Source organism: Toxotes jaculatrix, chromosome 9 (genome assembly GCF_017976425.1).
Source record: "Toxotes jaculatrix isolate fToxJac2 chromosome 9, fToxJac2.pri, whole genome shotgun sequence".
Taxonomy (NCBI): Eukaryota; Metazoa; Chordata; class Actinopteri; family Toxotidae; genus Toxotes; species Toxotes jaculatrix.
This window is the reverse complement of record NC_054402.1, coordinates 28,253,522-28,278,006: the sequence shown is the minus strand read 5'-3', so window position 1 is coordinate 28,278,006 and position 24,485 is coordinate 28,253,522. Positions and strand designations below refer to the sequence as shown.

The following is a 24,485-nucleotide window of genomic DNA, read 5'->3' as shown; positions in this document are numbered from 1 at the left end:
GTATGGCCAGCATTAGTGGTAAACTCTGCTAACTGGATTTAAATCAGATGAGAAAGAGGACAGTAACTGCTGTGTGGCTGCAGTATCTCTGAAAACTCAGCTGAGGCACCACAATAACAGTCACAGTTTGTTATTGCACATGAGTTTTGGCAAGTGTGTGAGGCTATTCTTATCCCACAGCCCTCGGTGGGTCAGGTGCTTTATTTAGCACAGCACCACCTTGTTGTTTGGCTCAAAGTCTGATTCATAACGCACTGATCATGCAGATTTGTGGGCGCTCACAAGAATTGACTTGTGACAAATGGACAGTGCGGATGATATCCGGTGGTAAAGCAGAGATGAGGCTGTTTTTCTGGTGCTTCAGAGAGAGAAACAATGGAGGCGTCATATGACATAGAAAAACACATGAAGAATAGATGATATGACCCTCACACACATACACACGTGAAGTCAAGGCTGTGTGTGAAATGGAATCTGACTCACAGCAGCATGTCGCACTTCCATTACACAGCCAGGCTATTTTTTTTTTTTTTTTTTTTACTCCAACTCCTGTGTCCGATAAGTGAGGCTGAATTTCAAAAATAATACAGCATCTGCTGCAGTGTCAAAGCACAGAGGCTGTACAGACCCTTCACATGCCCTTTGTAATTTTAATACATGACCATATTAGGATTTAAATAAACAATCATCATTTTTTTTCTTCATCACAGCTGGTAAAAGTTAAGCAGCTGTAGAGTTGGCAGCACAAGAGCAGGGAAAACAAAGCATGAACTCTTGAGGGACATTAAGCTGAGCTGTAAGGAAACCTCCTGGTACATACTGGTGACAGCAAATAAACAACGACAAAAAAGAAACCAGACAAATGAGTGCCTGTAGATATGGCCGGAGTACTGGCTTTTAAATAAATCTCACAACCACAGCTACCGTACGTAAATAACAAACAATGAAATATGAATGTTAAACCACCAATTCTTTTTTTTCCTTTGTGCTTTTTCTTTACTCATTTAGTTGATTAACAATGTTTGGGCTAGTTTGACATTTTGATGACTAAACTTGGCTTAGCTCTCTGAAAAGACTGAAAACAAGGAGAAAAAGTTATGAGCCAACATGCTCGCGGTGAGTTATGGACAGTTCTTTTAGCAGGATGCAGTCACGTCCTGAAGCTGAAGCTGAAAGGCGACAACAAGACTTTCAGGGAGTCACTGCTCCTGGACGTGTAATCGTCTGGCACATAAAGCTACGTGTAGTTTTTATAGTTTTGGTCTTTGTGAGATGAGTTTCTTCTAAAGATCTAGGCAACAGCACTGGACTCACCCTCCACACATTAGGAACTCGCTGGATGGTCGACGACCTGCTCCCATTGGTTGGTCATCTGAGGAGTTAAAGAAAAGACAAGAACAATGAAGGTGCAGCAGGCTTTTCTGATGTATAAATCAGCTGTTATTAGCTGATTAAACGCCACTTCAAATGCCAGGTGACACTTCACAACACTTCCAAGGCTGTGAACTTTGTTCATTGTTTGAGTGGAGGACTAGCAGGTGGGTGAGTGAGTGAATGAGTGTGTGTGTGTGTCTGCTTGTGTGTGTGTGTGTTGTGTTGCAGCAGGTGCAGAGCACGAGGATTCACTTTACCAGTCGAGGGGATAAGTGTTCGTGCCTACTGTTTGGGAACTGCTGTCTACAATTACAACTTGAAATGCTTAGCAGCTGTCTAATTTACTGGCTGTGGATTTGGTGACATGTGCTGTGCTGTGTGTGTGTGTGTGTGTGTGTGTGTGTGTGTGTGTGTGTGTGTGTGTGTGTGTGTGTGAGCATGTGAGCTGTAGTGTGTATTGTAGATACAGTATGCCTATTAATCAGCAGAGTTTCAACACATCTGTGTGCTTGTACAGAACAGATGTTAGTTCATGTCTGTGGGTTAGACATGCAGATGAATGTGTTTATTTCTGGCTCCAGAACTCACATGTAATTCATACTGTATGCACTGTGAAGTATGTGAACAAACAAAACTCATGCGCTGACCCATGGTTATATATACATATATATATATATATACATATACATATATATATATATATATATTATGTTTTTGTTATCAACTGCCCCCCGTCTACTCTCAAAGAACCAAGTCAAGCCTGTATGGCTTTATGGAGGAATGAATCTCAGTGAAAAGAACCACAGTTCTCTGTAGGGTACTTGCTTTATGTTCTTCATCTACAGGATTGCATAATCGCTTCCAGACAGTCCTGGCATTCAGTCTATAAATTCAGTGTACAGGCTGACAACAAGAAACACACAGAAGCTCTCAACTGATGAACATAACTGAGCCAAGATACAGGCTCCCTTGTTGTAAACATTTCACACTGTGGGATTTACTGCGTAAGATTTTTAGACTGACAGGACTGAAGAGTTTTACTTTTACTGAGTGGGGAATACAGCTGTAGGTGTGTGCATGTACAGCGTGTGTGTGTGTGATAGCACTTACAGCTGTCAGTAGAGATGTGAGGCACCAGGACAAAGTCATCGGTGTCACAGGACGAGTTCTTACTGCTGGTGCTCCCCGCAGACTCTTTGGACAGCTGCAGGAAGTTGGGCGGGCCGAGCGGAGGGGATGACAGACCATCTTCTGCCAGAGTCTGCATGTCAGGGAGAGACTGTTTCCACAGAGAGACAGAGAGAGAGAGAGAGAGAGAGAGAGAGAGAGAGAGAGAGAGAGAGAGAGAGAGAGAGAGAGAGAGAGAGAGAGAGAGAGAGAGAGAGAGAGACAGACAACATCACTGAATGTGACAATTATCTTGATATAGCCTAGTATACATATAGAACACGCACACGTGTTCTATATGTTCATGTTCTTGTTCTTTTCATCTATTTGTGCATTTTATTTTACTTCATGAATTGTATTTTTTTTTCCTCATGTCATTATTGAACTGTATCATCCCTAACATTGTGGCCATATTGATCACCTGACATTTATGCCAATAAAGCACACTGAACCGAGCTGAACTGAGACAGAGGAGAGAGGGAAGAGAGAAAAGGAGATGAAGTTGTAGTCTGGCTCCTCAATGATGCGATTATAAGACTTCCAGGCAAGGCAGTGCTGACTGTCAAACTAATGTAATCACATGGTTACAGAGAGCACTGACATCCCTGAGAAAACGACTCGCCCTGCACTCCCACTGCTGTGAGGTTGGATGTGCCCACTGAGCAAAGAGATTGTTATAACTAAGAAGGGGACTAAGCAGCGGCGGCACTTCTACTGGCACTGGTCATAGAGGTAGCAGTGGCAGCTGAGCCTGCAGGGAACACATCCAGAGCTACAGATCATAAGTAAACTTGCTTGTAAAAGTGACTTTTAGAAGGGTTTGATTCTCTGTCATTCAGCCTGAAAAGTTATTTTCTCCTTTTTTTGGATTCCCATGTTTGGCTTTTCAGTGCTATCTGCAGCAAGCTGGAACAACGGGAGCACAACACCAGGGAGGCACGGTTAATATTTTATTACCTTTGTTACAGTGAAAGTGTAATTCCCTCTGAATGAGGACTTTCTAAAGTAATATCAAACTCACAGGAGGAGAGTTGTATCGGATGCATGGAGAGCTGCCACAGGAACAATCTGTCACTGTGTTGGAGGCGCTGGGGACTGGCACCGGACACGCTGAGGAGAATATATATATATGCAGTTAATCGTGTTTTCGAGTCGGTTAAAATAGAAAATGTAGCGCGGTATCTTTATGCTGCTTAGGAACGTGACCTTTGTTGCTTACATTTTTTAATGGTGGATGACGGTTCCAGGAAAGGATGGCTGAAAAATGTGTCTGCAGGGTGAGAGGTTAGAGGGACAGCACAGATCAGGAATGGCTATTTTTTTTTTTTTTTTTTTTTTTTTTAAACAAACATCAAGACACATCTGAAAGTGAACAACACATTTACCATGTAATGTTTAGAGACGTCACTATCATATCAGCACTCACCAAAGTCCATCCTTTCTTTCTGATTCCTCTGCAGTAGCCCGAGTAAAAGGTCACTAAGCTGTGGGGAAGTCTCCCTCGGGATGCTGGGAAACAAGAGCATGTTGTTAATATCTTGTTTCTCTGAAGAGGCCTACAGACTGCACGAAACAAACGCTCTTAGAAGTTCACTGCTTGTCACACTGTAGACACTAGACTCATACCACTTACATAGGTTGTAGATTCTTGTTCTTCTCATAGAACATCCTCAGGTCTTGGGGACTATTGGCCTGCAAAGGTCATAATTGGAATTAGATGCACAGACACGCTTATCTGCAAACACATTTATCACCGGTTTGTTGCACATAGGGCTAACCTGGAACGGTGGCTTGCCGACCAGACACTGGTATATGACTGTTCCTATGCTCCACAGGTCGGCCTTGGCGTCGTAGTTCTGGGACATGATGACCTCTGGGGCCTGAGGGCGGAAAGGTCACAAGTTGAAAGCCCCAGTATTTGGAGTTATGCAACATACTGCTGAGAAAGCTGACAGCTAATTTAAAAATGACTGACCTCAGCTGCATTTCTGCACTCTCTTTCTCTCTCTCTCACACACACACACACACACACATACACACATATACAGTAAAACACACTGACCATGTACATGGGTGACCCACATAGCGTGGCAGCCATCATGTTGCTCTGGAGGTACCGTGCAAAGCCAAAGTCAGCTGCAGGACAGAAGCACAAAATAAACCAGTCAGTACACGTGTTATTATTACCAGTAACACAAACCACTATTGTTGGACTGGGCTGGGACACACAAACACAGGGAACACTAACATGTGCACAATAGCCTTACACTAAAACAGAGCTAAGTGACAGAACAGCCATCATTGTTGTCAGAAATATATTAATTATAAGACTTCAGCTGCCAAGATAACACGTTTTTTTTTTCGCTTAGTAGCTAAGACACTAGACTCATAAGCATATTCAAATATACGAGTTATACATCTAAGGTGACTATGGCAAAAAAAGAATGAGCTGACTTTACATTAGTCATAACCTGTAGCACTTACAGGAAGTCACTGTCCAATGATTCCAGTAAAGGACTTGTGTCTGTCTGACCGTATTACCTATTTTGATGCGAATGCCACTGATGGTGGACTTCTTGCGGCCCACATAGGAGAGCAGGATGTTCTGGGGCTTCAGATCACGATGGATGATTCCTTTGCTGTTGAGGATGCGCATGGCGGCAGCGATCTGCTGAAGGAAAACCCTCAGTGTTTCCTCTCTCAGGGTCCCCTTAGCTAAAGATGAGAAGATTAAAAATGACAATTACTCAGGATTGAGATAATAATTTATATTGTTGGTCAATATGCATTGAGGCAATAACAGTCGAACTCTTAAAGGACTTTTCCCAGGGATAACAGATCTGCTTCACTGAGCAAAACTGCTCATTAAGATGCACCCTCTTGTCTGTATTCCCCAATCTTTAGTAACTGCTTTAATGCTTGCTCACTGATCTGATGCAGATGCTTGCAGATGCCTAATGAAGCACATGACTGGTTTCCTTAGTCTACACTCACAAGAGGCAAGATTTAAGTACAATAAAAACTTGCCTTGGCAGCTGCTCCTTTATTCGAAAACATTTTCCACGCTAGAAAGAAAAAAAGTAACTGCAGCTCCACAAAAAGTGCTTATCAGCCTCTCTTGATTAAAGCTAATAATTAGCATATTATAGTAATAATCCTGAAGTAAATAGTGTAAATTGAGGCGTTGAAGGTCCTATTCCCTGGTGGTAGTGTAATAAGTCTAATCCGATGTGAGACTAAGAGGATTCCTCTCTCTCGTTCTCATTTCCTCTCTCTCTCTCTCTCCCTCTCTCTCTCTCCTCTCTCTCTCTCTCTCTCTCTCTCTCTCTCTCTCTCTCCTCTCTCTCTCTCTCTCCTCCCTCTCTCTCTCTCTCTCTCTCTCTCTCTCTCTCTCTCTCTCTCTCTCGTTCCATCAAGCCATTGTGATTACAGTGTAGGCACAGATCAAACCAGTAATCTAGGATTTGAGGGGTTGGCTGCTTTCTGCCCACCACAGTGGACCAGCTTCTGACACAGAAAAGTTGTGTAAGCAGCAGCAGAAATCATTCCCTTCCTCTTATATAATGAAATATGGTTGTTACCTATGCAGGGTTCAAAGCCTTGTGAAACACAGTGCACAGTGCACAGTGTCAGGGATTGGTAAGTTCAAGCTGGGGAGCCAGCTGAGTCTCCAGAGAACTGTAACAGTCTGAACTCTAAAGCATAGTACAGTTATATTTCACAATAGGTCTGAGGGTGACCCACTCTGTAAACAGACATGTAGGACAGGTGCATTATGCAAAAGTACAGTGATAAGGGAGCAGTTCCAGCAGGGCAATCAGTGCGTTTAACCACCTGTGGTTATCAAAGAGACATGCTGGCCACTCATCACTGAGATTCCAGCAGCGGGGGGAAAGGAGTTGAACTCAGCCTCATCACATCAATCATAACAACATAACATTTCGGACACATCTGTGAGAAAATGCCGAGTCCACCATTCTGAAGCTTAAATGCTGTGAGAGGAGACTGCATACCCGATTTTCAGTTTAGTATCCTAATGGAGGATCTGCACTGGGAACTAAGGACATTCACACTACTACTACTGGGTCATTCTGGGTCACATTAGACACAATCCAGGAAAGTGGCTGCAGAACCATCGCAGATTTTGTTCAAAATGTGTCTATATAATGTTTGGGACTTATCTTCCACCCTACAAAGTTTGGTATTAGTTAGATATTCATGCCCAAACACGGCTTCCCAGGTAAGGCAAGTTGGTGTATATCAGATTTGACACAAATTCTCAACTGAAGGTCCACTTACTAAATGTCCTCAGGAGCTTTCATCCAATTCATGTGATGTGGCTGAAAAGGGTAGTAGCTAAAAGCTCTAGACAACATCTAGTAAGTGAACCCTGAGTTCAAATTTTCCGCTGTCAAGCACAAACATTAAAGTTTAATTAGGAGGATAATTTAGTTTGTGACAGAATATATCAATAACACGGCATCTTGTCCCTAAACTGGTGTTGCGTGCTACGAAACAGCCTTTGAAGAAACCAATATATTCTAGTGTCACTGACAAAAGCCATGAGGAGGTCTGGATTTTTTTGGATAGTTTTATTTTTGGTGTTTGGGGGTTCTGAACATACAGTGGGCTCCCTGTATAATTCAAGTGAAGGGGAAAGTGATCTCAGGCTCTTGGGAGCTCACCGTATGTCCATTATGTATCATTTCAACTTCAGCTGACTTGTTACTCTGCCACCAGAAACGCTGACCTTTGTTATAAACTACCACAGTGATAAACAGTGTGCTGACTGGCTCTGAACTATTGAAGGAACCCTTTGTACGAAGCTGCAGCGGCTCCCACACATGCTCATCCCCCACATAGAAAACACGGAGACATACAAACACTCACTCATACACACAAACCCACACATTACACAAATACACGCACATTCCCAACCCTACATTCATAACAGCTGCAGCCACATGGCTTTTCCTTGTCAGCGGCATTAGTAACTTTGATGAATAATAATCTGTGTGTGTGTGTCAAAGAGATTACTATGATGCTTACCTTGCAGATAGTCAGCAAGATCACCTCCATTACAGTACTGCGTGTGGGGAGATACAAACAATCACCAATCAGAAAGAAATTCAGGTTCAACAATTTCAAGCTGAGAAGAACATTTAGGTATAATGGGTGTGTGTGTGTGTGTTTAGAGTGTGTCTGTGTGCACGCGTGTTTGCTAAAATCCTCGCCCAGATAAAAGCAGGCTCATCAATTCATCTGCTGAATGGCTGTAGCTTTATCTGTGCTGACAACCTCGACCCGAGTGTGGTTAGGTTCTCAAGAGAAGAGGGCACAGCAAGAACAGACGGACGAGGGTGGTGCAGTGAGTGGACCATCACAGACAAGTGAGACTGAAGACTAAAGAAACTAGATTCTCAAAGTTTCTGAACTGAGATGCAGCTGTGTATTAAGGCACTGGCTGACTTCAATTATTTGTATGAAAAATTCAGCTCTGGCTTTGCACAGCTTCACACTTAACACGGTAACAGAATTTGAAGACAGTGTCAGGCCACAGAGAGGTATGCAGTTAGCTAGCTGTCACATCGCCTTCACTGTTTGGAGCGCTTACAGTTTATCTGAGATCTCTGAGCCTAGTTCAAACCATGTCTGCTACTGCATGCTGGCACAATGCTGCACTAAAGGTTCCAAGACAAACATCGTCCTTTTCTTAACACATTGTCTTCACCAGCTGAGTCTTGAAAGGGCACTGTACTGTTGTCATTGGGATTCCACCCGGCTCAGTGCACTCATCTCTTCAAACTGAGCAAAACATGAGGCCACAGCATCGATTTAATGGGACTAAGGTTCACGCAAGTGGAGTGAGGGCACAACCCCTCGCACAGTTCTTTAAAACATCTGACAGCTGAATGTTAAGGAAATGAAATATAATCACAAAAAGCAATTTATCTTGTGTCAGCTCTGAAAACACAACACTTTCCCATTCAAGAGAATGGAAGGCTGGTCTCAGACATTTGAATCCCGCTGAATTAATGTAAGGTAACCCTATGGCAGCTGATCCAAGCCTACAAGATTCCATAGGTTTATTCACGGAGTATACTGTAGAGCTGTCTAAACTTAGATCTAAACAAGATTTTCAGCAACAAGACTTTCGGGGAACATGATTCCTAGAAAACAGAGGGGTGTATTTTTAGTGAGTAACTGGATGGTTCAGTCATGATTTGTTTTCGACCCTGAGAGCCAGCTGAGAGTGTTGCGAAACGAGTGCAGAGAGTTGGGGGAGATGCCGAGGGTGAGGCTGTCAGCAAGCTAACAGAGGAAATTTGGACACGATGTGAAAGGAAAACAAGAGAAGAGAAGACAAGAGAGAAGACTGAGAGGGAGGGAGGGAGGGAGGACGAGAGCAGTAAAGCTTGTCCAGAGGGGTAGAACACATACTGACAGCCATCATCGGGGGTAAACCATTAGTAATGAATGCTTAGAGTGCTTTCTGTGATAATGGGCACATGTACAGTTTCCCATATGTAGATGTATTTGTGGTAGCATAGCCACAATATCAACGTTGTCACATTTTGATTTTCTATTTCTCTTCTTTTCACTTTTTCAAATGGGTAAAATCTTATTTTACTGTGGACCTGTGAGCATTGAATCACCCCTCCTCTCTGTGCATCTCTCAATCAAAACATGATCAACGTGCAGGTGGAAGGGTTGTCGTTGGCTTTTCCCTACAGAGAAGACAGCTATAGCTGCTAGTCAATATGGCCTGCTCGTGCAAGTGGATAATGTTAATGTAAACTCTGAAGCCGAATGTTTGCTTCCATTTAAAAAAAAAAAATGTTTTCAATATTTTCAATAGGGCCTGTTCTGAAGAGGCATAAAGACAGTCTGGACCAGAGGTACTAACAAAATGGAGAACCCTGAAAACAGAGAATGTTTCCAGGCTTCAACCAGTGCTCTGTGTGTGTGTGTGTGTGTGTAGAGAGAGAGAGATAATGTAGATAGAGTTCTGAAGTTCTGATTCATGAAAATATTCAACCAGTCACGTTTCTATACTTACCTCCATCACTAGGAAAACAGAGTTGGGTGTTTCCTGGAACAGAAGAGACACAGAATCGGTTACAGAAGCCATTTACCCTGAAGCAGCTGTCAGCTCCACCACACACCCATGAGAAAACAGCCACTGGATAAGTGTATTTTTCTTACTGGTAGCTCAGTTGTAGTTAATAAAGCATAGTTGTAGAATTTGAGGAAATGTGCTTCAGGCAGAGATAATGTAACTAAGTTTAAGTAATTACACTGAACAAGGTGATGACGAGATCATCCCCAAGAGGAGAGCTATGGTTTGTTCCAGGGTGAGAACATGTCATCTACCTAATTAATATACAAAAGATCCAAATGTGATTCGTTCACACAAACAAACCTTGGGTTTCAACCCTAACTCTAACCCTTAAAGCTTAACCAGAATGTCTGATATGATTTGACAAGCCTGGTGCCTAGCTAGTGGTAGCTTATCCATGTTTGGTCCTGAGGTGACAACGGGTATTGTCCAGCATCTTTACAAATCCAGTGTTAAATAGAAGAGACGTATACGCAGGCACAAGAAGCGCACCAGTGAACAAGCTCCAATCTTAGCATGTTCTCGGCAAATGACCTACCTCCAAGCAACCCAACTTTTTTTAAACAGTTAGCTCCAGGTACTAATGAGCAGAATTGGGCACAAAAAGCATTTCCACTGTGAAGATCAAGAAAGGTAAGGCAAACTAGACCAATAAAAGATTAAAAACTCCGCCACCTCTTGTCCTAAGGATCATTGTAGTATCAAGCATTTATTAACTTTGGATACTTCTTTCTCTCTTAGTGGAACTCACTTTGGATAAAAGTGGCTGCAAAATGAATAAAAAAACAAAGGAGGCCACAGGTCCTGTTTGGCATCTGACTAAGCAACAAATGAATTTTTCCCCTCACAGAGCCAATAATTTAGTAAATGGCCAAGCCCCCTGCAAATAACACCACTCTAGCATCGTTGTATTAATAGAAACTATGAAGCAGCCAGAAGCCAGATGGGAATTTACTTCTGTTCTTATTAGCAGAACACAACAACAAAAAGTAATCAAGTATTCATCTCTCCGTTCAACCTATTCCAAATACAAACAAATACTAGTTGACCGTGATCTGACCACTAGCACTAGCAAGTCAACTGATGTGTGACCCCCTGCTTAATGGGTTTGTTTGTTTGGTTGGTAAGTAGCTCAGTCTTCTCCAATCCCTTACAGTCGTTTTTCCAACTAGGGCAGGTGGTGGTGGGGGATGGGCCAACAGTATCCATTTAGACTGTATGTTTGTGTGAGAACGTGTGTGTGTGTGTGTGTGTGTGTGTGTGTGTTGGGTCGGGGGTGGGAGTGGGGATTACATAATGAGGATGTATTCTACGATCAGGAAAAAAAAAAAAAAAATCAGGAACGGGAAAAGAGAGGGGGGATGGGAGAAGAGTGTAAGTGTTGCCACGAGGCCAGGGTAGTGAGGGTGATACATCACTGTCCCACCACAAAACACACACACACACACACGTGTGTGTACACACACATGGAAACAAATGCTTGTAAATGTCTGACACCAAAGAACATTTTAACACAATCACAAAAAGTGTCAGAGGGAAATGATATCTACAAACACCGGAGGGTAATTCTAAGAAAAGCTGCTGCCCAGAGAAAGATTTATTTTAATCACTGTGTGTTTTGCCACTTTCACATGTTGTCTGTGGCTGCTGCAGTTGCCTTACTTTGGTCTGTTGCCTAATTGCTACGGAGCGAGAAGAATTTCAAGAGGCAGGTGGTGACAGAGGCACATAGGACGGCCTTTGCTTGTGAGGGGCTTAGAGGAAGTAGCAGCTCCCAGTTATGAAAGTGACAACCCATGGAACTGTTTACATGAGCAAATGTTTTCTACAGGTCACACATCGGCCGCATCTGAAATAAAAATCATCGGACTTTGGACACTAGTGGCGTGCTGCCAGATGAGGGCTGGGCTCCAAAACGTTCCCTTCCAGCACAAAATATTCCAAAACAACTACGATAAAAATAAGCCCTGTGTCATCATAAGCTCATGTAAGTCACACTCATGTAACATTTAGAAACTGTTTCACAAGTAACCAGATTCGCAGGCTGGAAGGAGGGATGTGAGGATTTTATCTTCCTGTGATGTGAAAACTGACAACAACATATGCAGGCACTGAAAAAAATAGGTGGCAGAAAAACAAACGCAAAAATACTCAGGGCTGCCAAGAGTCCATGTGAGCCAAAACAGCCCTGTGCGTCTGGTGAGTCGTTCAGTTATTGTGTCACACTCCCAGCTCCAGGAGTGCAAGGTTATGTAACAATATGGGGGGGATGGGATATGGTCAAACTAGAGAGGGTGGAGAGGCAGAGGAAATTGTGTGTGTGTGTGTTTGTGTGTGAGTGTAATGGGGAGGGGGAGGCTGGGTATTTCTGGAGAGCTGACATGCTTTTGTCACGCAAGCGACAAACAGAGTCCGGGGTATTCTGTGTAAACTGGTGTCACTCAGGAATCAAGTCTGCACTTTGACGTAACAGCAGCACGCTATGATCTACGACTGTGTCAGTGACAGCAGCAGGAAAACATTCATTATGTGCTGAGGACAAAAGGTCAGGAGCACTTGTTGATTTTCAGTGTGACTCCATCTTGAGTAAAGAGGTTAGGATGTTTTTTATTTTGCAGGTGAACAGTCTGTTATTTGACAGATATGCTGATACGACCACATTCATAACACACACACACACACACACACACAAAAATACCATGCAGTCACACGTGGAAAGGAACAGAACATTCTCTAAAGGTGCATGTGCCTGCAACAACAGAAACTACAACTTTATCATCTGTCATAAAAAAAAAATAAAAAAACCTAAAGCCCACAGCTGTACTGGGCTTGTTGTGTGTTCATGTTCATGTGCTGATCAAATATGTTAACACACTCAGTTCACGTTCCAACAAATGTGTGTGCCAGTGCCTCAGTGTTTTCCTCTGTCCCAGCCAGTTAAATATCTGGAAAGCAAAGCTCTGTAAAGGAATGTAGACGGAGGCCAGGGAGGTTCATGCTGCAGGTTTTCTAGGAAAATTCACTGAGTTCCAACCCCCCCCCCCCCCCCCCCCCCCTCCTGTGAAAGCACAGGAACATGTACTGCCCCCCTTTTGCTTTTCAGCCCTATTCATGTCAGTCTTGCCTAAATACCTTGTGTAATCAGGACACACACACACACACACACACACACACACCGGGGTGGGAGAACACAATGTTCCTCAGGAGCAATGTTTATGAAGATCAGCTCTCAATGCAAAACCTTTAGTAAATGTATATACATACAATTACATTATCACATGGCCTCACAAAGAACATGGGAGGTGATCCATAATGACTTAAAGGGACATATTTGCAGCATTTGACAGTGGAGAGTTTCCATTTCTGGCCACATCAAATTTAAAAAGCATAATAATGTTTTAATGTAAAATCAAAACACACACACCTCCTGTTATTTCTGCTGCCAGTTCATAAGGATCCAAACGCTGGAGCTGTGCAGTTGCAGCATGAGTGCGAGCGAGGAGAGGGAGCGAGCCGCAAAGCTCTGACACACAGGACACCTTATAATTAGACCCATCTACCTCACGCTGCTGCAGCTTGCTTAACATTAACGGCTCCATGAAGGAGGACCCGGGGGCCGCTCAGCTGCGTGCTTAAGACTGTCATTAAACGCAGCGAACGAGAGGGGCTCCTACAAACCACAGTGCCGAGAATAGGGACCTGTAATATGTCATGGGACACACATACTTCCCACGTCCAGCCCTGCAGTCTTTTGTCCATGCACACCTATTCTGAGAGTCATTGTATGTCACTTTATAGCTGGGACTTCTTTCCCCACTGAAGCAGCTGGTGACTCACACACAAGCAGCTGAGGTTGACTTCGTTCACAAAAGCTGGCAGAGGCCACTTAATTATCTTAATATACTATTTGTATCCGATATTGAACTGGTCATTTCTCTGTGAAAAAGACTTCTAATAACAAGATGAAAGACATTTTGAAGACATCCTCAGAGGAACGATTTCATCCTGTGGGATCCATGAACGTTTGCACATAATTTTACGGACAGTAATTTCAGTCTGGACCAAAGAGGTGGAAAGACAAACTGAGAGACAGACTCACCCCTAGTGGGGCTAAAACTGTCCTGTATGTGTTTAATGCAACGGCCTGTTCTGACCCAGACACAGTTAGGATTAGAGTCATGTAGAGTCCATACTGTCCTCAAAGTATTTGGTCTTGCTTGCATTAAGATTCACTTAGATCTCCGCCCTGAAACCATAGGCGAACCACTGAATCAGCAGCATCATGCTTATCAAAAGGTCAAATACCGCTCACCAGTGTCACCTTTTCTGAGCCTCGTACACTGGCTGACTTATGGTAAATCAGGGTTTAAATTTCAGTTTTAAAAAGGCTATAAAGTCTTAAAATAACAGTAATACATAGAGAGCTCTGCTTTTTCTAATCAAAAATAGAGGCTAAACGTGACTACACAGTTGCACCCAACAGCTCGGGTTACATTTCCCGTTCTGTCAGGTCATACAGCACATGGTTCCAACAACAACAACAACAACAGCTGATGAGGCTAGGAAGAAGCCGTCTGGGGATGCAAAAAGAAGTGATGATAAAGGGCAACGTGGGGAAATAAGGAAATGGAAAAAAAGTGAGATAAATATACAAAGTAAATAAGGAATGGAAACAATGAAAAAGGGATGCAACACACCAAACTCTATAAATAGACAGCAAAGGGAGGAAATGCACACCGCGATACACCGGGTACCAACAGACAGATCAATACTGCAGGGGAGGGAACAAAAAAGCCAGATGGTAAGAAAAAGAGTCGGGGAGACTGCGCGTCTGAAGCTGTGCTTAGACCAGCTCAGTGCATGTTACAGACAACAGAGGCAGAGGTGGCAGAGAGACAGAGTGAAAGAAGAAACAAAGTCAAACCACAGCCACTCGACTGACAAAGTGGGCTTTGAGGGACTGCATCAAAACAAACGGCAGCAATGGTGCTGGCATGGTGTTGCATGGTCTGAGGACGTGTCCCCAGATATGGATATATTTGATGATATAAATATTGTTTTTCCGAAAGCATTCAAAGCATCACACCTGAGGCAAAAAAGAAAACCGAAGCTTAATGAATATCATAATAGCTAAAATATCATAGATAAAAATAATATGATGTGCAAGAATTTTAAAAGTTGTTTTAAAATGGGCCAATACTGTATGTTTATGTATTAAAGGGACAGTTCAGCAGGTACGCTTTCTAGCAAAGTCAGAGTCACATGAGAGGATTACTGCAAAAAGAAAGCAACTTCCAACAACCAGTTAGCTTAGCTTAGCATAAAGACTGGAAGCAGGGGGGAAATAGCTAGCCTGGCTCTGTCCAGAGGTAGCAGAACAGTAGGTCTCTGCTGATTTCACATAGCCCCCATGAAACTGTTTGTTGTGTTTGTTTTTGTACAGATTAAACAAATAAGATCTAATGTGTTAATAAGTATAATTTTATGCTAAGATACTATATCTATCTATAAATTTCTAACCTTATACCACACGAATTAAGCAAGTCTGACGACGTCTGCAATATGGAACTTGGTGCCGCTGTCCTTCACTTTATCAGTAAATGTAAGCAAAGTGAAAGAGGGATGATGACGCTACTGGAGTGAACTGTGAAACAGAGAAAACGTTTTTGCCTTTTGTCTTTTTGGTGTGTCCTTAGAAAGGCAAGACCACTTCAGACTCCATTCTGTGTTTACATTCTAGTTCCCAAGGTTTGACATATCTCTTGGCCAAGCTGGAGCAAGAATTTATAACTCTATAGTTACCTAATTTATCACAGTGACCATCTTACCAGACAGAAAATATCATATAATCTGAAACATCTAACTCCTAGCAAGAAAGCTATTTAAATGATTTTGGCAGATTAATATGAGGAAATCCAATGAAGTCATCTTCTGCTAGCATAACTTCATACATTCTCATTATGGCCTGCACCATCTACGTCCTATTCATCTCCATCTCTTGAATCACTCTGGTTAACCTGTTTGCTTGCTAAAGAAAAACAAGTGAACATATTTGTTAAGGTTATGGAATTCAATCCAGGACAGTGAACTGCTTTTTTTTTTTTGTTGTTGAACAGGAAAATAAAGAAGCGGTTCTGTTGCCTCAAGTCTTATGGAAGCTGATGGAAGCTTCATGTTCTACAGTAACCCTGCCCGCTGAGCTATGACTGGGCTCCTGGGCCATCTGCCTCTGCAAGAGGTTATTACATCAGCAGGACTGATGGAGGGATAAAGAGATGGGTGGAGAAGTGGAAGGGTGGATGGACCGATCAAAAGGGTCCCAGTGGGAGGTTTATGTAAACATAAGAAGTACCACTACTATGTGGGAAGTGCTTCATCATCACTTTCTACTAAGTCTGCTGGGAAGGACTTCTGTGACAGAAAACATAAACAGAAGAGCAGTTTGAAGAAGCTAGATCAGATTGAGAACACTTTTCCGCTGTCTTTTAGTCTATGTTCACATGGTGAGTAACATAATAAAAAGATCAGCATGAGTCCAATCATTTACCGCTGGCTGCAGCTATTCAGAGAGTCCCTGTTTGCTAAAGAACTACAAATACAAACATCTGTTTAAGCTGCGTGGCTGCAAACCACTACATAAATGTAGTCAGAGCCTCTCACAACGCCCACTGTCAGTCATGAACAAGCAACCCACCTCTGTGCGTAGAAAACAACAAAACATCACTAATGCTTTGCAACAGTATAACACACCAGGACCGCTGATAAATGCTCGAGACAGAAAGCTTGGAAACATACACAGCCTAAATATTCTGCCTCTAGCAAAGCCTGTTCATTTTCAAAACCCATTTTTCCAAATCCAACAGAGTCTGAAGGTGGAGTACGAACCGGGGATGTGTGATATGGGACTGCCAGATACTGAGCTCTCAGTCAGATCACAAAGTGGATTTGAGCTGTGTCTGTACTCATTTAACAGGTGAATATGGTCCATCAGATGGGTATTGGCTGGTATATAGTGAATTGTATATGTGACAGTGCACAGACAGTATGGACTTTCAAATTCAACACAATGCACTCTTACCCACTAAGTCATATTTCATACTTTCAACAGGCTTCAAAGTTTGGCCAACAGGGAGCATTATCCTGCAGGAAGTATCCATTAGAAGATGGTAAACTGTGGCCATAAAGGGATGAACATGGTCAGCAACAATACTTCAATAACCCTAACCCTAACCCTAACCCGAACCAAGAAAACATTCCCTACACCATCACAGCACCACCACCAGCCTGGACTGTTGACATAAGACAGGTTGGGTCCACGGATTCAAGCTGCTGATGCCAAATTCTGACCCTACCATCTGCAGCCTCAGCAGAAATCCACATCCATCAGATCAGGATACGCTTTCCAGTCTTCATCTGTCCAGTTTTGGTGAGTCCCGTGTCCACTGCAGCCTCATATCTCTTTTATTGACTGACAGGACTGAAACCTGACGTGGTCTCTGCTGTTGTAGTCCATCAACAAGTTTCCGTCCACAGAACTGATGCTCACTGGATGTTTTATACTATTCACACCAGTCTGAGTTAACCTCAGGCCATCTGGCACCAACAGTCAAGCCGCAGTGCCACAGATCTCACTGAGATCACATTTCCCTCATTCTGATGTTTGATGTGAACATTAACTGAAGGTCCTGATCTGTACCTGCATGACTGCATGGATGACACTGTTGCCATACGATTGGCTAAATCATTGCATGAATAAGCAGGTGCACAGGTGTTCCTAATAAAGTGGTCTTTGAGTTTAAAAATGGATGCTCTCATTACACTTGTGTCATTTAATGCAGAAAAGAAAAAAAAATGAAAAAAATTTACCTGGACGTCATAAAGCGCCACAATGTTTTCATGCTGCAGCTCCTGAGTAAAAACAGAGCAGAAAAATGAGACGCATTAGCAGGAGCATTAAGAAGGCTGCAGCACTTAATGGGATCACTTCCATTGATAGCTCTAACAGGGATGCTGAAGCTCCTCTCGTCAAAGGTGCAGACTTACACAAGGTCAGTGTCAAATCATGCTTTAAGAACACAGAGGAAATAAGTACGAGGCAATTCGAAATGTCATGCTCACCTTCAGAATTTTGATTTCCTTGCCAAGAAGGATCTGGGACTTGGACAGGTTCTTCTTATTAATGCACTTGATGGCCACCTCCCAATCGGTCTTCTGTGGAACACAGAGAGCAGGACGGAAAGGAAAGAGATTAAAACCCAGCACATGGGGTTCCTCTGACGAGAACTTACTCTCTTCAAAATACCCCCTTATCTAGTATCATAAGTAAACGTGTTTTCCCACACTATTCTGATGGCATGACGCCTATTCACGTACACGTATTCATCATGAAACTATTCTTTCAACTTGTTTTGATTCAGTATGCCTCATAAACCAAACCCTTTCAATGTTATTACTCTAACACAGCCTCGTTTCAGTCTGTGGTACAGCCGAGCATCTATTACTTATTATTTTGGTAATTTCCTACATTTTAAAAACTGACATTCAACAACCACCAGCCATGAAGTACATGAATGTGCCATCTTTTAAAGAAGACCATTGCAAATACAGCTTGGCCATGCTTTCCCTCAGGAAACGGTTTCAGTGGAGGTGGTAAGCCAACCGCATCCTGGAGGTCTCATCTTACAATCAATGTACATAGGAGACAGCCTAATAGTTACATTTCCTAAATATGCAGCATCTGTTGTATGAAAATGATAAAAACTAACTGACCTTCATGATTTTTGAAGGTGACATAGTGAGGTTGCTTGTTTTGTCTCATCAATAGTCAGGACTCCGAAGGGTTATCGGGATACTTATTGGTAGATTTTCTTTTGACCAGCTAATCAATGAATTAACTTATTGCCTCAGATTTAGTTGAAAACCTTGTAGTTAGCCCAGTTACTGTAGTTGGTTACTTACCAACTACAGTACAATCATACCACATCTGTAGTCGATGCATCTATAGGGTGTACTGCATTCTGGCCTTTTAAGGAAACTAGGGAAGGGAAGGGATGGGAAAGTTGCCATCTCTGCCACAAACAAAATATAATTCTCCCTCATGGCGGTTAAAATGTGTGACATTGACAGCTGAGAGTAAAACTGATAGAAAGAGAAGTTTTTTTTTTTTGGTTGTTATAATTATTGCTTATTGGCTTTTCCCGATGAGACAGTATCATTTTACAAAAATTCTGTTGTCCACCAAACGTGGTATAACTATCTAAAACTAACAGGATGAGTCACTGATGACTTTGTTTTACACATTTGTTTATCTGCAGTGCTTATTTTGCATTTCATTTCAATATCATAATGTTGGGTGTTAACCAAATTAGCCAGCCTTACTGAGTGGTGCCTGAACTTTTTTGGGGAAAAAAAAAAAAAAAGTGACATTTAAATGGACTAGAGCACAATATATGTGAGTGTAGGTGTGTGTGTGTGTGTGTGCTAAAAGCCAGGCTGTCGTGCCATAAACTGCTTTGTCAGCAACACTGTGTGTGTAAGAGGTGGCTTGAAGGATGGAGGAAATTTTAGCCGCCCCAGTAACACCAGGTCACTTGAGTGTCTTTTGCAGTGAATGACACGCTGAATGACAAGGCACTCAGATAACACCTAGTACAGGAGCCAGCCTGCTTACATTAAAATCTAAGTGAGAGGAGAGGGGCCTATTTTCTTCCCTGGGCTGATATAATATTTCCAAATGAGCGCCTGGAGTGGGTATAAAAAGAATGTTGGAGCTCACATGAGCTGAAAGGCCTTCAGGACATGCAAACACCCAGCTAAAGGGCACAGGTATAAAACCCAGCAGAGCCCTAGACTCTTTCTATGCCCTTGAGAAAAACACACATACAGCGTGGCCAAATGAAATCTACATGGTCAGTTAGCCAGGAAGGTAAGGAAGGAATTCTGTGTATAAAAAGAAATGCTTTCCAAATGAATCTAGGTTAATAGGAGATGTTCTTGTTCTGCGGGTGCACTCTGCCTAGAGGCTGGCATAACGGACAGCCAACTGAGCTGCATCCATCCCCAGCTCACTGACAACCTGCTCAGCCAAGTGTGACTGAGCTGCCAACACTGCACCCATAGAAAAAAAAAATGAATAAATAAAAAGTGACCCCGCTAGCCCATCATGTAATGCTGGAAGGTGGGAGGGGCAGAGTTTGTTCTTTCAAGCAAAACTAATGGCTCTCTGTGGATCTGCTCAAAGTCGTGCTGCAAAGACAGAAACATGCTTTCATTGTCCAGAATAGTACGTGATCCCATTTATGAATCACAGCCGATTATAGAGGTGTGATCAACAAAGAGATTAGCATCAGCAACATTGCAGCCAGACGCTGGCTGTAGCTGTAGTAATAGACAGTGGGAGACTGAGACTGGGGAGCAGAAGGCCGTGATGCCAAAGGAGTATGAACACACTTCTATATCTAATTTGGACCATTAAAAACATGGACATTCTTAGCAAACAGGAATGTGTCATTGTAGTGTCTGAAGAGGGCAGGCTGAGGCTTGATAGGGTCTGACAAAAAAAAAAAAAATCAAAGATAACGCACACATTCATCAGGTTTACTTGGTCTTATACACTTGATAAGCATCTAGAAAGAGACTATTTATTTTATATAATACTGGAAGCTTATGAGAAGATAACACATTAAATGTTTCAACAGAAATTCATTTCTTTTGGGAGAGTCACAGCCAAAAACACTTTGTTCTCAGAGATCTGAAAAAACAAAATCAAATGTGTGCGCACACACATGCGTGTGTGTGTGTGTGCGCTCGTACCTCATGCCACCCCTGCATCAATCAGCGCCCCCTGAGGCCATAAAGGATGTGAGGAGGTAAATTAATCGGATTATGACATAAAATTAACAGATTAATGGCAACTAGAGAGTTTTGTCTCTCTTTGTTTGGCATTGGTTGTTAAATATGTGTACTGGGAAATTACCTAACAACGTCAAAAACACTGCTGTTAATGCAATTAGCTGATTGTCCTACCTGATCTCTGATCAGCCTATGCATAATAACTTGATACTATAGTGTAACAAGAGCCCATATGTAACCATCCAGCAGTACCTAAGCAATGAAACCATTAATCACCTCTGTTGCATGCAGGTGGCTCTAACCTTCCTGCTCCTCCGAGGTGGAAATAATCCTATAAATAGGCTACATGGTATGCAGATGATAGGACTTAAACAGTAAACACACTGATCACACGCCAGGTCTGTTTTAACACGACAGGGTGGCATGTGAGCAGCGGAACGGAGGTGGTTCAGCACGTGCATGCGTAAGCAGGGCCGACTGTTAGCAGGTCTCCATTCAAGTTCAGTTTCCAGGCTCTGAGTTAGCTGTCGGTTCACGTAAAGAAAGATGGAGGCTGCACTGCTCAGGCTACAGCAGGGAGAGAGGTGATGCTCTAACGTGGCTTTCATTGAGGAATTCAGGACCATCTGTTTTCACACCAATAGCAATGGGGGCAACATGATGTCATCTCCTGCATCTCTGTCACATATACAAACACATCAGCCGATGTCCTGTGACACCAGTCAAATGTATTGAATTAGTTCAGTTTCTGAGATTTACGTTAATAAGCTAATAGGTTTCATTGCTTCAGTATGAATGAACCTTGTGCAGATGTTACATAAGGAAGGCTCGTGTCCTTAAAAAAAAAAAAATCAAAAGGAAAAACACTGCACCCTATCCTCCCTCCTGCCTCAGTACGTCAGCAAGTCATTCACTGCTGCCTGACTCATCCGTTTCATGAATGAACCAGACGATATAAATACACATACAAACTAACATCAGGCGGATGAAATAATGCTGAAATCACCCGATGCAACATGACTGTACATTACATCAGACCGGACCTAGATGTTTAGTCATAAAAGCAACTGTAAATATTACCACCCCTAAAAAAAAGGTGACAGCCCACATACAGTACAGTGCTGCAGAACTGCATCATGCACTGTCTCTGGCTGACCCAGATTTTCAAATGAAGCTGCCTACTTGCCTGTTTTCTTTTTTCTTTTCTTTTCTTTTTTTTTTTTTTTTTGTTCCTGGAAGAGGAGAGGGGAAGCAAATATTGCAGGCAAGTTATTTATTTACCTTCCTGTGTCTTCCTTTGAACACCACAGCAAAGGCTCCGTGTCCAACCAGGTCTTTTCTGCTGTACTCAAAATCTCCCACCGTTTCCATTGTGATGGGCTGATGGTTCCAGCTGATGCTGGGCACTGGTGGACAGCCCTGAATGTTGGTCTCCTCTTCAGAAGACAATCCTAGATCAAATTATCCACTCGGTCCTGGTGACGCTGCTTCTTTTGCACTGCGAGTTTTATTTCATGACAAGCTGCTCTGATATGCCTTATTGCATAAATAAAGAGATGCATTCAGGACATGATGCATTCACATGTCCTTTAAGCAGGGTGGGATGTTTGTACTATCACACAGACCAGACGGCTCTGAGCATGGCTAGCAACAATTCTAAGCTAAACTGTCTCAGTGCCAGCTGTCAGTCTCTGACCTAGTTGGATGGCTGCAATTCAGCTTTGCATTACTCTCCAAGGAGGCTCACTAACACACAGTGTGTAAACCCCCCCCCCTGTCAACTAACCTGTTCAGAGGGACAGTCTACATGATGCCAAGCCTGCTGGACATGACCATGCAAAGACTGAGGCAGCTGCAGACACCAAGCTATCTGTTAGCCTGACAGTGACATAACCCTGTGGCTACACCGAGCGTCATTGCTGCTGCCCATAGCAAGTCTCTGCAAACATGCTAACAATAATATGTAAAATAATGTTACCTGGTTGGGCGATTCGGAATAATTTAAGCTGCTACTATCTAGAATATACAAGTGGCAGCAGCCTATAAACCTAGCCAACATCAGCGAGCTAGTGCAGCCAGCGATAGCATAAATCTTGAAGAAGCAGGACAGATGTCAACACAGAGCTGTTGTTCATGAAGGCGTTAGTCCTTATTATCTGTCTTCGTCGGAAAGACGTCCGAGTCCACAAGACACATCTCTGTCCTGTTGAAAGAAGACTGCCGTTTCCCCAGTGAGCTTTAATTTCAGCCGTGTGGACATAAAAGGACACTTCGTCGTTTCTTTCGTAAAGTCTGATATGACAGGTAGCACTGGGACTAGCCGTCGCCTTCAGTTACACCTGCTTCCACGTTAACCCGCTAATTTAAATGTACCGTTTGTAATCAGTGTAAAACGCTACGGCATCATAACACACTGCTGATCCTCTGATGCTGCCGTTCACTTAAACAATACTGAGATCTAGTGCCGTGTTCCTGCTTTATACCCTATCCTTCCGCGAAGGCCGACTTTAGACCTTTCCTTCCGCTGCAAGGGTTAGTCCGCTTGCTGAGGCTCTTAGGACTGCATGAGAAAAGCTGGGGTTTTTTGATTTAAAAAAAATGGATTCTATATGAACTAACGTGAATATTTATTTAATAATGATGAATTGAATTGAAGGTATGACTGATGTGTGCACAGTGTCTTCCTGGAATGCCCAGGAGCTGACGAGATGTTCCCGAGGATGGGAAAATTAAGGAAATGTGTTAGTTTGACTTCAGTTCAAATCATGAAACATTAGAGAATAGTGTTTTTGGTTATATCTTACATGACAGTGTGCCAGAACATCCGAGTTGTATAATGTATATTTCAGATATTTACTTGTGTGTGGTTACATTACAAAAAAATAAAATAAAACCAAGACAACTGGGGTTGAAAGCGACATCAATCAACATGAAATTAACATGCCCTCGTGGTGTATTTCATTATATTTTTGAAAACGTGACATGATAATATAATACATGAATCACCACACTACCCAGGCTGTGGCTTAATGATGGCAATGATTGTTGTTGTAGCTTCTATATCCTCTGTTTAGATCTGACACCCTCTGGTGGCTGAAAACATAACTAGCTGTGCAGGGATGTCCTTCAACAACTATAACAAAGCCTTAATTATGAAACGCACAACAGATTTAAAATAAATTAGAGGCTCAAGACAAGAGTCGTGTGATAACTGTATGAAAATCCAGGCTAGCATTCACACACAGAAGACACTATTCAAATAGAAGATTGTGTCTCTTTGTCCACTGTTATTATTCCTTCTTATAGCTTTTCCATCTCCACTGGAAAAGCTATAAGAAGGAATAATAATAGTGCTTACACCTGCTATTACACTTCGATATACCCAAAGTACAAACCAGCCCAGGGGGCCTTTAACCCTTCGACATTAGCCTCACAGCTTGGATAGTTGCATGTAAATTTTTGCAAAAACTAAAATACAAGTGAATAACTTGTCACATTGGAAGTGTGAGTGGCCATGAGAGCAAAGTATTTGAATATGCTAAATTTCAGAGACTGGGTGCTGCGAGGTGATGTCAGTTCACTTCACACAGTACACTTTTGTAATATTTCAAGTTTCATCCACAGCGGTAACGATAGTCACAGCTGCACCATGTGCTGCCCAAGTCAAGGCCAGATGAGTAGCCAGAAAAAGCTATTTGCTCTATCTCTTCCCCTGTACCAAGGCATGGATCCTCTATACCTTGGGGGGCATGGGCTTGAGCCCTTATATCCAGTAAATAAAAGTAGGTACTGAGAACGGTCCCTGATGAAGTCCCAGCCTATAGGTTTGACAGTACCTTGTTCATGTGCACCTTCACAGGATGAACTGTGACCTGTTGCAGGATTTTAATCCATATTTTCTTATGCATATACAGTTTTAAATAATAATAAGCTGATGCTAAACTGTGTGGAGAAAAAAAAAACGGCTGAAGCT

General features: G+C 42.6%; 1 protein-coding gene across 1 annotated transcript in view; it reads right to left on the bottom strand.

Annotated features, from left to right (window-relative positions):
* Positions 1-22,945, bottom strand: part of ulk2 (unc-51 like autophagy activating kinase 2) — a 34,262-nt gene extending 11,317 nt beyond the window's left edge. Inside the window, exons 1-14 of the mRNA XM_041045841.1 lie at positions 21,794-22,945; positions 17,780-17,872; positions 17,528-17,569; positions 9,602-9,634; positions 7,591-7,627; positions 5,083-5,256; positions 4,604-4,677; positions 4,320-4,421; positions 4,175-4,233; positions 3,968-4,050; positions 3,761-3,811; positions 3,563-3,651; positions 2,485-2,653; positions 1,315-1,372 (exon numbers count right to left, since the gene is read on the bottom strand). Of these exons, the coding sequence (XP_040901775.1) occupies positions 1,315-1,372; positions 2,485-2,653; positions 3,563-3,651; positions 3,761-3,811; positions 3,968-4,050; positions 4,175-4,233; positions 4,320-4,421; positions 4,604-4,677; positions 5,083-5,256; positions 7,591-7,627; positions 9,602-9,634; positions 17,528-17,569; positions 17,780-17,872; positions 21,794-21,883 (1,154 nt within the window). The 5' untranslated portion in view covers positions 21,884-22,945. The remainder of the gene's footprint in view (positions 1-1,314; positions 1,373-2,484; positions 2,654-3,562; positions 3,652-3,760; positions 3,812-3,967; positions 4,051-4,174; positions 4,234-4,319; positions 4,422-4,603; positions 4,678-5,082; positions 5,257-7,590; positions 7,628-9,601; positions 9,635-17,527; positions 17,570-17,779; positions 17,873-21,793) is intronic.
* Between the last annotated feature and the right edge of the window lie 1,540 nt (positions 22,946-24,485).